The 14,371-nt window shown below is 38.0% G+C and overlaps 1 protein-coding gene across 1 annotated transcript in view; it reads left to right on the top strand.

Annotated features, from left to right (window-relative positions):
• Window positions 1-7,182, top strand: part of LOC111158253 (activating signal cointegrator 1 complex subunit 3) — a 362,572-nt gene extending 355,390 nt beyond the window's left edge. Inside the window, exons 39-42 of the mRNA XM_022520163.1 lie at window positions 397-544; window positions 3,799-4,008; window positions 6,129-6,304; window positions 6,387-7,182. Of these exons, the coding sequence (XP_022375871.1) occupies window positions 397-544; window positions 3,799-4,008; window positions 6,129-6,304; window positions 6,387-6,534 (682 nt within the window). The 3' untranslated portion in view covers window positions 6,535-7,182. The remainder of the gene's footprint in view (window positions 1-396; window positions 545-3,798; window positions 4,009-6,128; window positions 6,305-6,386) is intronic.
• The last annotated feature ends 7,189 nt before the right edge of the window (window positions 7,183-14,371 follow it).

Raw genomic sequence — 14,371 nt, forward strand, 5'->3', positions numbered from 1 at the left:
TCTTAAAATGAAAACTTTATTCAAGTAACTGTGTTAGAGACACTTGCCTGCATCCATTAAAGAGACCTCCCAGGGCTCCAATTCAGCACCTGAACCACATAGAAGCACTAGTATACATTAGTGCCTTCCTATAGACACGCACCCCCTCCCTGTAAACCCTGCGTGTTACTGAGCTCACATTTGATTTATGCATCTTATGACATATTAGCCATACTGCCTTGGGTTGATGTATTAGATAATCTGGCTGATTTTAAAACTTAATGATAATGGCCTTTAAAAAGTTGGATAGTAGTCTTAGTTTTAAAAAACTGTCCTCATTAGGTAAACGACCAATGTCAGGAATTCTCATTTGCTCTATGAAAGAATTCGTTGGTTAATGCTGGTATTATTTCCCAGGAAATGGAGCCCAGGTATAAAGGGCGGACGTGGTGGGGGCCATGGCGTCATCGATTGCCTTCCGGAACTGATCCATGCCTGCGGAGGGAAAGACCATGTATTCAGCTCCATGATGGAAAATGAACTGCCAGCTGTGAAAATGAAGCAGGTCAGGCCATTGTTTCTGTGTTTCAAAGCTTCCTTATTCTGTCTGGGAAATTACACCAAGAGTTTTCTAACTTAAAGCATTGGTTTTGGGATCAGACTCACCCGGATTTAAATTCTGTATGCCATTTACTGTGATTATGAACATGGACACATCATACCTGTCTCATGAAGCTTTATGAAAATGAAGCAGGATATTAGTATTTCAGCTGCCTTATGCACTTCCTAATATAGAACAGAATTTAATAATAGTATTAAAAATAATTACAATAACAATAATTAGTAAGAGCATTGGCTTTATTGGAAGTTGATTCAGTATAATGCTATTAAACCAGCTTAGAAAGGCCTACAGTAGCTTGTCTATCACTGACTAGGCTGCATTACCCACTTGGTATAAATTTCAGTTGGGTAGACTTTCATGCAGTTCCCTCACTTACGTTCTTACACCCTCCCCTTTTATTTTAATCACTTTATTGTTCCTAGATTCTAAAGTATTTCTTTAAGTAAACTTCTTATTTGTACACCATATGTCTTAGATAGAAAGCTAAATCTATGTTGTAAAAGACAACATAGGTCATGTCTCCAAACTGTCTTTGGAAAAGCCAAAAATATGAATGAACAATGCCAGAAATATTTGGCATATATAGACTTTTAAGTCTTAAGCAGTTTTACCCTAAACGTGTCAAACATTCAGGATTTATAACATAATTAACATATTGACTTGCAAATGCATGTATTAAAGAAACTTCCAAACCATGTCGTTCTTTTTTTTTCCAATGGAACTTAGTTTTGAGTAACTTAGAAATAAGTATTACAGGCATTAAAGTCTGATTGTTCAATTTCTGTTGAACTCAAAATTGGCACAAGAAACAACTTAAATATTCATAATAAGTGCCTACCTTTCTAACTAAATTACCATCAAAATTATGAATAAAAACAATATATTTAAACCAAAACAAGGCTTCTGTTAGCAACAACAGATTTCTAACCTAACATACACTGGTTTCAAGCCAAGTTTTAGATGTGATGAAAAATTAGAACATTGTTATAATTAGTTCAGGGAGAACTCAGAAGTAAACTTACTTAATTTATTTGCATAAATTGCCATTCTGTTATCTTTAAAACCAAATGCAAATTGGCTCAGTCTGATATGATGATAGTTATTTGGCTCAAAAGTGCTTCAATTTGCAGAGCAATCTGGTGTCGGCTCTGCAGTGAGGCGATCCCAGGTAACATACAAATCCTGAATTATTCCAGAAATTAGTATGTTTAAAGCATCAATTTAAGTGCTAATTGCAGTAGTAATGAGAAAAAGCAGTACGACTGTGAGATTTGCATCTTCTACCCCATCAGTATGCCTGGAACGGCTGCTGACTGGCAGAGGATTTGGCTGCTAATTAAATAATTGTATGCATGGCAGTGCTCTTGCCTGATTCAATAGATGAAGATTAATCCTCAGATAAATATGTTTGGCTGGTATTGAAATGTCTTAGCAGTTTCCTTAAAAATAGCTTAGTTTTTTTATGTGTGTGTGTGTGTGTGTGTGTGTGTGTGTGTATACATACACACACCCAACAAATATGTGTGTACACAACAAGGATGAATAATAATAATATCATGCTACAAAAAAGATCACATATACATAAAAACCAGATCTGATTTTTGGGAGCCTTGTAAAGTAAAATCCCAACAAGTTGCTAATAACTGAAAACACCTTTGGTAACTAATTTAATAGTACAAGTAAAGAAACGTGGTCTTGCTTCGTGCAGTAAATGTTACTTGTGTTGTCTCACCAAGTTAAATGCTTTACAAAAATTGTGTATTTAAGTGTCCCCTTCATCACTCTCCCACTCTGGCCAGGCTTAGGACATCAAGTGGTATAGCTTCTATACTCAGTGACTCTTGATTCTAGCAGGGGATAGGCCATCTATTACCTCGAAGCACAGTGTAGACCATTCTGTAGCTTGGCTATTTCAAGATCTATTCCAGACATAATTTCAGATTCACAAGACAAGTTATAGGATTGTAGGTGGATTGAAAATTTGCATTAGATTTACATTTTTTGAATTCCTAAGGGGTAGTTTGATTCATCAAGGCTACTTCATTTCAATTAGGTATACTAGGCAGCACTGAAGTCATAGCAAACAGAAGATCAAAGCCTATGAGGAAATCTATGGTATAGAGTTAAGAAAGAAAAGAAAATACAAAATTAAAGTATTCATGCACTTTTAAAAACTTAGAAGCTAACAACTGATAAAACCAACCAATATATTGAGAAGTTTTCTTGACTGATAGTAATATTCTAAATAATTAAAGTGTTAGGAAAAGGTAACAGTGTTATCGGATAACATTAAGTTTATTTTGTTACCTCCTTTCTGTAGACTTAGAAATTCATTTGTTAAAGATGAGCACTTGCTGTATGCATACTGATTTCTCAAAATGCCTTTCAATTTAAAGAGCAAGAATAAAATTGGTAAAATATTTTCTATCCCTTCAATATGCATCATTTCAATTGGTATTCTCAATGTAATGCCAAAAGCACATATTTATTTCTAGAAGGACCCTTACAGGGCTCCTTGTGATATACAAACATGTGGAAATGTTTTCCTCTCAGAATAAATTTGGAACCTGAACAAACAAATCATTTTGTACAGTCAGTAGTCAATGAGTGATGCTGAGTGACATCAACAATTGCATCACAAGTTTTTTTTTTTTTCAAATTGTATATCCCCCAGTAAAGCCCTCTGCCTTAGAAGTCATGTATATGTTACACCAGATGTTCCTCTAAAGCAGACCAGCTGAAAACAAACATTTTTTTTAAACTAACTGTTGAGTGTAGTCAGTAGCCACTCAATATCTAGGTGGGATTTATAGTGAAGGAGTCACATGACATGTTTAGCGAATGATTAATAATTTTTTAGTTGCTTTTAAAAGGACTTTAAACTACAGAGATTAAAAGCACACTATTTTTACCCACCAACAAATGAGTACAAGAAAAACTCGGAAATCTGAGTAACAACTGTGGATTGTGTCAGTGCCGATAACCCGTATCAATATTGTACGTTAGTTTTGAAAAATGCTACCGTTGGGAAAACTGGGGAAACAGTGCACAGGATCTCTCTGTATTATTTCTTACAACTGCAGTGGATCTAGATGAATCTCCAGACAAAGAGGTTGATTTTTTTCAAAGCACAGTTTCTTGATCACTGCATTTCCCATTAACCCTTTCTTATTATTTTTCTTCTGTTTTTTATTCAGGCGTGGAATTTCTTATCCCGCTTGCCAGTGATAGATGTTGGCTTAAGCGTTAAAGGCTGGTGGGATGACTCAGTGGAGGGACACGGTGAACTCTCTATCACAACACTGACTTCAGACAAGCGAAATGACAACAGGTGGATCAGATTGCACGCTGATCAAGAGTATGTGCTTCAAGTCAGCCTGCAGCGAGTGCACTTTGGGTTCCACAAGGTATGGTGTTTGGTTTCCATTCTCAAATGCTTCACACCAGATCCCGGCATGCGCCACCACACATAGCTTTTATATTACTAATGTGTCCGTGTCACTGACGAATCCTGCTTTCTCAACTGGCCTTAAGCAGCAAGAGTCAGTCTTCTGGAACCAGTCAGTCCTCATGGGCCACTTGTCAGCCCCAGAATATGCACCTTACATAATACTATCTTGCCTGGAGTCCTGTGTTCATGGGGTCTGTCTACTCAGTCCGGCTGAATTTCCTGGGATTTGGAGTACAGATTCTCTGGCCCTACTTATCAGACTGGCTGCATCAGAATCTTGGGGGGGTGGGGGAGAAATCTCAAAATCTGTCCTTGTACCCAGCACCCCAAAAGATTTTTAAGGTTAGAGAAGCACTGCCCACGGGCACTTTGAGACATAGAAACCACAGCTAGCTAGGTGCACAGGAGGGCAGAGCTTTCCTACTCAGCGCTGTGAGTTTGAATAAGACACGGAAGTATCTTATTCTATGCCTCAGTTGCCATATCTTCCTGCTTTCTTCACTAGAAGGCACACGAGAGAGCTTTGCCAGTGTTCATACAGGCAACAAATCTACAACATGCTTATTTTAAATTACTCTGGTCTTTTCTGTTACCTATGACACAGAAACTTAAACATTCGGCCGCCTAAGAATATTAGTACAGAGCATGTGAGCAGATTGGTTTTTAGTACCATAATAATTGAAATAAGAAAGAATTTGTCTTCTGTGTCACCCCGTGCCATCAGGGGCACTCCCATATCTAAAATAAGTCCTCAGATGAAGGAGGGCACGTGATGTGATGAGCACTAGATGTTTTATGCAGATAATGAATCATTGAACACTACATCAAAAACTAAGGATATACTATATGTTTGCTAATTGAATTTAAATTTTAAAAATAAAATAAAATAAGCCCTCAAGAATGAGGCTGTTGTTAATGACTGTCTGCTCTGTTTCAAATACAGAGTGGGCAGGAGCTATCTGTCATTACATCTTTTTAGCACTGTGCCTTTGGGTCCCATCTCATTTAATTTCTAATTCTAAAAATCAGTCAGTGTAAGTATGAACTGATTGGCCTCTGATGGTCCAGAGGTTTTAATATGAGCATTTTTAGATGACCTAATTTATCCCAGCTTACAAAAAAAGATAGTAATAATCATACAGATAAAATCATGGGAAAACAACTAAGATTTTTCTACGTTACCATTACTACTTAAAAATTAGACTTAATCATACTAGAAAAACTCCCAATTTGTTCTAAATGCTGTAAAATTGCATTGCTCTCAGACTCTTTTAAAAAGTCTTAAGTGCAGCATCTCCCTCTAGAATATTTAATGATGTGTGATTGAGAGCATGTCATTATTAGTAAATTTTATGCCATAATGTCATTGTCTTAAAAGAATCACTAAAATAATCTCATATTTCATAAAATCCATCTACAGTAAAGACTTCAAGTGCTGCCATTATGGTGATGTAGGTTCTTGGATTGTGGTGATTAATGTATTTTACATATCGCTTGGCTTACAATTTCCCATTCCTCGAAGAAAGGATTTTTTAATATTGCCATATTAGAATATGTGCTTTTTTATGTGAGTTTTATTCTTGGGTCGAGGGAAAGTATTTATATTACATAGTCCATATTATCTTGAGGTCCAGGGTCTAGTCTTGATGTCTTTTTTCCCCTAGGTGTCAGTTTCTTTTGAATAAGGCTTTGGAAGATTTAGTTAGCCTGATTATATCTCAGTTCGTTCATCTGCAATTGGGGTATTAATATCACTTATAAGAATGATGTGAGAATTTACTAATTTGATGATAAGATTCAGGGCTTTCTGTTCTAACTAAGCCAAATATTCTGGTGGTTATAGCCACAAAGTAGTATCTATAATGTGCTTCAAGATGCCTGAAAAATAGTAGGTGATAGCATATCAAAGACATCAAACCAGAAAATTTAAAACATCCCAGATAGATATACTGAACCATGTAGATTTATGGCCGTCAAGGAAAACAACTTAAGCCTTTTAACCACAACCAAGGGGCATAGAAAGTCTAGACATTATTAATGGTTTCTCTTTTTTTTTTTTTTTTTTCTGGTTTACAGGGAAAGCAAGACAGCCATGCAGTTACCCCCCGATTTCCCAAATTGAAAGATGAAGGATGGTTTTTGATACTAGGAGAAGTGGATAAGAGAGAACTTATCGCTTTGAAAAGAGTAGGATATGTTCGAAATCATCACGTTGTTTCCATTTCTTTTTATACGCCTGAACTACCTGGAAGGTAAGCAGAACCTCACCACCAGAGTTCTGCAAGAATTAAAGATGTCTGTGGTTTTACGTTTTGTTCTGTTTTCATGTTTTAGGTATATCTACACACTCTATCTCATGAGCGACTGCTACCTCGGCCTGGACCAGCAGTATGACATTCATCTCAATGTCACACCCGCGAGCATTTCCGCCCAGGTCAACGAGGAGGTCTCTGAGGCCTTGACTGACCTGGAAATGAAGTAATCTGACCCGAACAATCCATTGGAGAGAAGTGGTTAAGAAGTCTGGCTGGTCATTCATCTAGACGAAGTCCAATTACTTGATGTTTGCCTTGGTGGAATCAACTTCCGACCTCAAGACACCCAGGAAATCGACAGCGGCCGCAGTATTGACTCCAGCGACACAAGGCTAGCTGCGGTGCCTTTTCACAGTTGTTGCCTTTTATAGTGCTGTCTTCATGGGTTTCTTGATATGTGAAATGAACACGCATGTAGGAGAAACTTTGTGTCTGTTGAGATGAGATTTAACAATTACCCATCCAGTTTTGCATCTCACAGTGTAATGTTTACAAGAATGTAGGTTCATTTTTTTTCTAAGGGAAGCTACACTGAGGCGTGACAGTGTTAGGGTTTGTGGTAAGAGATTTCTAACCCTGCAGCATAAGACACATTAAGATAAATCTGTATGGAGGCACATAATGTCGGTCGTTAGCAAAATTTATACTTGGATCACATGTAGTTTCAGAATTTATTATAGTCAAAAGTGTTAATAATATATGATGTGAAATTATATTGCAGAGCCCAATGATGATAAAGAAAACCAAATATACTGATCTTAGAAAATGTAGATACTGTAACTGGTGGAAATAAAATGTTGAGAGTGCCACTTCAACACAGACTGATTCGATTATCTCTCCTTCCTTCCCATTTATTCCCCCTTAGTCTTCTCTTCCTTTCATGACCTGTACTTCAAGACTTCACTTCCATTCTCTTTCTTATATATTTATTTACACAAGGAGAGAAGTGCAGTCTAATTCGTGTTGTAACATGGACAGACCACACAGTACTCTTCTTCATCTTTATGCTTTCCAAGACAAGTCTGGGCAAACACAGAATATTTCCAACCCCTACAGGTAGGTTTTCACTTGCGATAAAGGAAGTATCTCTATGTCCATACGGTTTCCATCATGAAAGATACCTTTTTCAAGCTAAAATGTTGTTAGAATCCCATGTCCATGTAAGATACAGTCTAGTAGAATTATATTCTACCCTTGGAAAGTAATTTCAGTTGTTCCTGGTCCTGCAATGAATCATTGTAAAATACTTTCCAGTGTAACCACCTCAAGTACTAGAATTTTAAAAGTTTTTCATAAACTAGAATATATTGCTTTTGTTTTCCTTTTCCATGCTGTAAAATAAGAATGAATAAAAGTGGGGTGGGGAGACCAGGCATGCACTTTACAGAATTAAATCCGAATGACTAATAGGAAGAACTGAAGTACAGTGGGTATGATGAAAGAACATTCCAGGTAGATTGGCATTAACAAAGGCTCTGAGATAGCCCTGCCTAGGATGTCTAGTTGGGCTGCCCTTTCAGAAACATGAAAGGAATCAATAGGCAAGAAGGATGGGAAAATCTGGAATGACCTTGAGTTAGAGGGTAAGGACAACAAGTCTTATGTGTATACAGTATAATTCCTTGGCAGGTCACCACAGAAGATTATGACAATGGACATTCTGAGAGTGAAACAAAGATGAAGTGGAGGCATGGGCTAGCTGGGAGCCTGGGAAGGCACGCAACTGAGCCTTTGGTGGATAATGTGTATCGAATACTGACGAGAAGCCCAAGAAGTGAGAACCAAATCAAGGGTTCTGGTTCTGTGGATAGTAGGTCATTAATGGTTGTTAAGAGAGTAATTTCAGCAAAATGGGGAAGGAGGAAGCTTAGATTGCATAAGGTAAGGCCTGAGTGGGCAATGAGAAAGGAGAGACACTAAGTTCATAGACTTCACTCTGCAAAGGTCTAATGAGATGAAGTGTGTGGTGATAGGGAAGACGTTAGTTGGTAAAAATCAGAAAGCCTGTTTCCTTCCATCATTTTCTCCTGCAACTCCCACTCCTTACATATACATTACCACCACTAATCTGAAGCTAAAATTCCTCACCCACACTACCAAAACTACTTGGGTTGTTCCTCAGACTTATCCCTGTTCTCCCTTAGGGCAACATGGACTCCAGTTCTCTCATAAACAGGTCCTCCTATTTCTTGCTATGTTTAGGAACAATTGAAATTCAAGTGTCAGAAACAATCCCACATCCCTACAACCCCAACACAAGAATGCAGGACCTTCAAGCCCAACAATGAGTTGACATGGATAAGGAACCGTCCTCTGCCTATACTTCCCAAATTCCATGGTCAGCTTTTGGATGGGAAGGATACAGTGACGGGATATTTAATCACCAAAAATGATCTGTTTCCTCTTAACCTTCACACACACAGATGATGCAGCAGAGTGAAAATCTATAAGATAGACCCTCGTCCTCAAGTTTTGACATTCCCTTCTAGTATACTAATTCAGTTGCGTTAGAAAACTGCATGTCACTCCCCAAGCATGCTCTCCACACACACAACTCTGGTTACCTTGGAATCATTCTGACTCCCCTTTTCTCCCAACTCCCACCTAATTTTCCCAGAGACCCTTTCAGCTTTACCTTTAAAATCTATCCTGAATCCAACCGTCTTTATTGCTACCACCCTCAACCACACCACATCCTCCTGCTGGCCTCCATGCTGCTACTTATGACATTTTCTCTCCACAACAAACATCCTTTTTTGAAAGGTTTAAGTCTGATGATCAGCCTGCTTTGCCCATATCTTACAACACCGTTCCATCAGAAGAAAAGCCAGACTCTTCATAGTGCCTACAGGGTACTGCGTGGTCTGCGCCTCCTCCCCTAACTGCCCCTGACCTCATCTCATCACTCTCCCTCCTGCTCACTCCTCACCAACCACAGTGGTCACCTTACTGTTGGTGAACATCATGCACGACCTTTGCTCTTGCTACTCCCTCAGTCTCGACTTCTGTTTCCCCAGACACCCACAGGTCTAACCATCTTAAATCTAACCAGCTTAAATGGCAACCGCACCCAAGCCTACCAGTCTTCCCCATCTTCCTTTGTTTTTCTCCATTGTTCTTATCACCACAGAAATATTTGGTTTTTGTTAGTCTCCTGACTAAGCTTTAGGAAGGCTGGGATTTGTGTTCCTCCAATGTCTGGTTACATTATCAGGACCTAGAACATTACCTGGCACATGGTAGCTGTTCCATAAATACTTGCTGAATGACTAAATGAACATGAAGACACGAGGATTCTAAAAACAACACATCATTCTCTTCAGTTGACTCTTCTAGAGATTGCAACTACTCTCACAGATTCACCAAGAGCAGGGTACTTACCTGGACTTCTTATAACATGCCCACAGGGGAAAGGGATACTTAGGTTAGTTGGTAGTTTTATTGTCACGATGACTCATTATTTATGGAAAAGAAGAATGTAATATTTTTGTGTAACAATGGATCTTGGATATTAGAGTTATTTTAAAACTTCAAATTATCATAAAACCTTTCCAGCCTGAGGTTGTACTCTCTGTCTTCTCTCACCAGGTAGCTTTCTTTCCGCCATCACTACTGCTAACTATTCACAGTGAAAGGATCCCCAAACAGAAACTCCATATGCTTGAAGAATATGAACTGATAATAACTGTGGGCCTTCTCTCTCAGAAATAATCCAAACTGAGTAGGCAAAGATTATTTCATGACCCAGCTTCTTTAAAGAGGAAAATCTAGGGGCATCTTGGTAGCTCAGTTGGTTAAGTGTCTGACTCTTGATTTTGGCTCAGGTTATGATCTCAGGTGAGATCGAATCCTGCATCTCCCTCTGCTCCTCCCCAACCCCTCACTCGTGCTTGCTCTCTCTAAAATAAATAACTAAATCTCTTCAAAAAATGAAAAAGAAAAACCTGAAAGAAGTTTTAAATCTTCAGACTGACTATTAGTAAATGCAAAAAAAATTTGACTTCCAAGATAGTATTGAGCCCTTAGGTTAGCTTTCTTAATCTGCTTTCAGAAATCTAAATTCTAAATCTAAGCAAAGCAAGGAGATAAAATTTTGTAGTTTAATGAGTTCTAGTTATATTATTTTAGGGTCCTCAAAAATTCTGAGAATGATTATTGATTCCAGGTTGTCCAGGAAGCCTGATGTTAAGTAATGGAGAGCGGTTGCAGTGACTTCTAGAAAGTTATTCCCACAATTTCAGCCCCGGCTTTCACTTTTCATCATGAGCATTCTGTATTACCCCTGGGAAATAAAATTCTTCAAATTTGAGGCTTTTAAAGGAGATTTCAGGGATTCCACTTTGCTTGAAAATTCTTCCCAAGTCTTTTTCATGTCAATTTGAGAAGGATCTTGGGGTACTATTCTGAGGTTGGATCCAGTCTTACCCAGGGTTAAGATTTAGGCCCAGACAGCTGCATCTGAATGGATATTTAAATTTTTATTTTTAATTCTTCAGCTATCCTGTGATTTAGAAAATATTTCTAAAATACATATGATTAAAGTTTCATAAGTAATACTGTATCTGTAAATTAATATTAATCAGTTCTTTATAGAGAAGTCCTGGAGAAGATGATGGACTGCAAATCCATATTTGGTTGAGCAGAATCACAGCACCTCCTTGTCATTAAAACTTCTTTGAATCCCCAAACCCATGTTTCCTTACTAGTCATCTCGATTTTATTTGGATTTCTTAAACTACATAGACGCCCGCCATGCCTGTCCATTGAAAACAAATAGTTACCTTGAATGATTGCACCCTTTGATTCCAAGTCATATTGAAAGCAGTTTTTATGATTTGAGGATTGTAGGACTGATTGAAGATGAATTTTATTCCAGAACTTTCAACCCTGATGGATCCTGGCATCAGAAGACTGCACTTTGTAGGGTGTGTTGGGTTGATCTAAAGCAGTTTTAGATGTCCCTAGAGCTAATGGGGTCCATATTTCCCAGTGGCCTCAAAAGTGCCAACCATTCAGGAGGAAATGGAGCTTCTGAAATAATCACATAATTCCTGCAAGTGAAAAGGCTAAAACTGAGTAATTCTGGCTGCCATAAAAATGAAACTGCTTTTCTCGTGGCTTGTAAATCAACACCAAAGACAATTAGAAAAGGGAGATTCCAAAAATGTTCTTCACGGTAATACATCAATATTGGTGCATATTTTCCAAAAGTAATAGTCTAAAAGGACAAACTGTATTTGGACGTGTACGCCTAGGTTTGTGGCTACTTTTTAGTCAAGTTGATGCAGGGTTATTAAAAACAAAATACCACAGTGGACCAGCAAAAAATAAAATGGGTGTGAATTACAGCAGAGAAAGTTTGGATTGGGACAAAATAAACTTCACAACACAATCATAAAATAATGAATAAGTAGGCTACCACCAGAGATCTCCATTAATCAAACATTATCTGCTCCAACATTATGTTGTCTTTCCACCGAACACCAGTTCACACTTGAAACAAGTCATTGCATGGTTCTTCAAATGTCTGAAATTGATACTACATGAGAGTGTCTAATAGCCATTCAACAGAATGCTAATGATGTCAGTGAACCTTTAAATAAGCTCATCTAGTTACAATACCAAAACAAATGGGTGGTATACCAGGAATGTGCATCTTGACAGTGTTACTTCAGCTGGGTATTACCAGAAAATATGCTCTATTTCCTATTACAACAGTTTCACCAGGAATCTAGAAGGAATAGGTATGGATTAAAAAGAAAAGCTGGGCTTGTACTATTAAGAGAAGCAGTTTGCATTCTTTGGTTTTCAGTTTGGGTTTGGTTTTTTTTGTTTTTTTGGTTGGTTGTGTTGTTTTTTTTTAATTAAGTTTCTGTAATGCCACCTTATGCCGTGTTGTATTTGCATATATTGGAAGATTTAGGACAATATATCTGATCAACTCTTCTGTTTGCATTTCTCACCTACAAAACAGAGGAAATATCTGCCTAGGCTTCCTCTCATAGTGGTTGGCTCCATGGTGACGAGAAGAGCAGTGAACTTCATTGTTGTATACACAGTGTCTCGTACAGCAAGTATTTTATCAATTTCACTTAATGAATCATTTACATGAAAATGCTTAGAAAATGATAAAGAGCTGTCAAGAATAAATAAAAGGTAAATCAAAGTCTAAGGTGATAAGCTATAAATAAACTCATCCTCAGCATTGATTTTACGTCAGTGGGCACTAAGCTAAGAGCCCACCCCACCATTGCTACCCCACCAAAAACAATAAAATCTCTGTACTCAGGTATTCACTTGCATTCCATCCCTTTGTGCTACAATATTTCCACCTCTTCAAATTCAAATGCATGCACCATTTCAGTTGTAGCTCAGCATACATGGGAATGGGGATTCATTCCTTCAGTGGACCTTTTCTGAAAATGCTTTCTGGGAACATGTTTCGGTGGGATGGTGAATGGTACATAGAGGCCCAAGACAATGAAAGAGAGGTCTGACTGCCTCTTTTCTACGCCCTCTGGTTTTTTGAAGATAAACATCACCCCTTCAGAATTTTGCCAAGAGTCGTATCTAATGTCCAAGTCAGCAGAGATGGACTATTCTGGAAGCAGAACAGGTTTTGAGAGCAGCAGTGTGGGTGCGCCTCACACACTGACCAAGCATTTGGGTGCAAGGTACAATTGCACCCAGAGGGAGACATTTTATTTATTTTTTTTTAAAGATTTTATTTATTTATTTGGCAGAGAGCGTTCACAAGTAGGCAGAGAGGCAGGCAGAGAGAGAGGAGGAAGCAGGCTCCCTGCAGAACAGAGAGCCCGATGCGGGGCTCGATCCCAGGACCCTGAGATCATGACCGAGCCAAAGGCAGAGGCTTAACCCACTGAGCCACCCAGGCGCCCCGAGGGAGACATTTTAAAGCAAGCTCTAAAATTTCCTTAAAAACATTTGTGTACTTTCTCTAACATTGCAAAGCAATACCCACTCCGTCCAATCTCCCTGGGAGTTGGGTTGCTCCCATGCTTGTATAAGCATGAAAATCAATTTGAGGATATTCAGTAAAAACTTAAACCCTTTTCTTTTAAAAGCAAATATTTGGTTTTTCTTTCAGAAGTAACTATTTTTACACCATTTTATCCAACTTCTGAAACCTAATTCTGGCCAAAAATCAGGAGAAAAAAAACATGCCGCTGGCTTCAAATAGTGCTGTTTTTAGCAGAAGCCGTAAGAATAATATAGACATCTTAGTAAAACCTCAATCTTATTTTCTGATACTTTAGAAAAATGCATTCCTCTAAAAACACATTACCCTTCAAGTGGCCTTTGGAGAAACTGAAACATTGAAGAAATCCTTGGATTGCAGCAAAGAACATTCTCCGTGGACAATTCCAATCAATTATAGAAACATAACTGTACCCAGATCATATAATATACCACAGTGATGATCCTGGCTTCTGTCCATCTTGCAAACTGCTGCATCTCATAAACATTGGTCCTGCTGCTATTTGTAGCTCTCCGGCCCAGAAAGATTTACTATCAATTGATACTTTTCGTGCTAAAAATGGTTTTACATTTGCATCTTCTATTTCAGTTTTTTCATTTCGTTATCTTTGCCCACGGTGTTAATTATTTTTGGATGCTTCATCCTATCCCCAAACAATATATGTGAAACACTCATGAGGATGCATTGCATAAATATTGAATGTGTTAAAGACAGAGTCTGAGGTAATTCAGAATGAATTTAAGTAAATTGATTGGAATCAGCTTTTATTTAGGAAATCTTCTAGGGACAATTCTGACATATTTAAAATAACTAACTGTTCACAGAGAAGCAATCTGCTTGTGCATTCCAACAAATCCATGAATCAGCAATCAGAACAGAAATACATCCCTTTAATATGCTAGAGAACAGCTAAAAAGAGATTCAGGAAGATGATACCAATTACAGTCATAAAATACCTGGGAAAATTCTTCAGAACAAAAATGTTTTTAATAAAATCAGATAAA

The sequence above is a fragment of the Enhydra lutris genome, unplaced genomic scaffold (assembly GCF_002288905.1).
Source record: "Enhydra lutris kenyoni isolate GAN:26980312 unplaced genomic scaffold, ASM228890v2 scaffoldscaffold58, whole genome shotgun sequence".
Taxonomy (NCBI): Eukaryota; Metazoa; Chordata; class Mammalia; order Carnivora; family Mustelidae; genus Enhydra; species Enhydra lutris.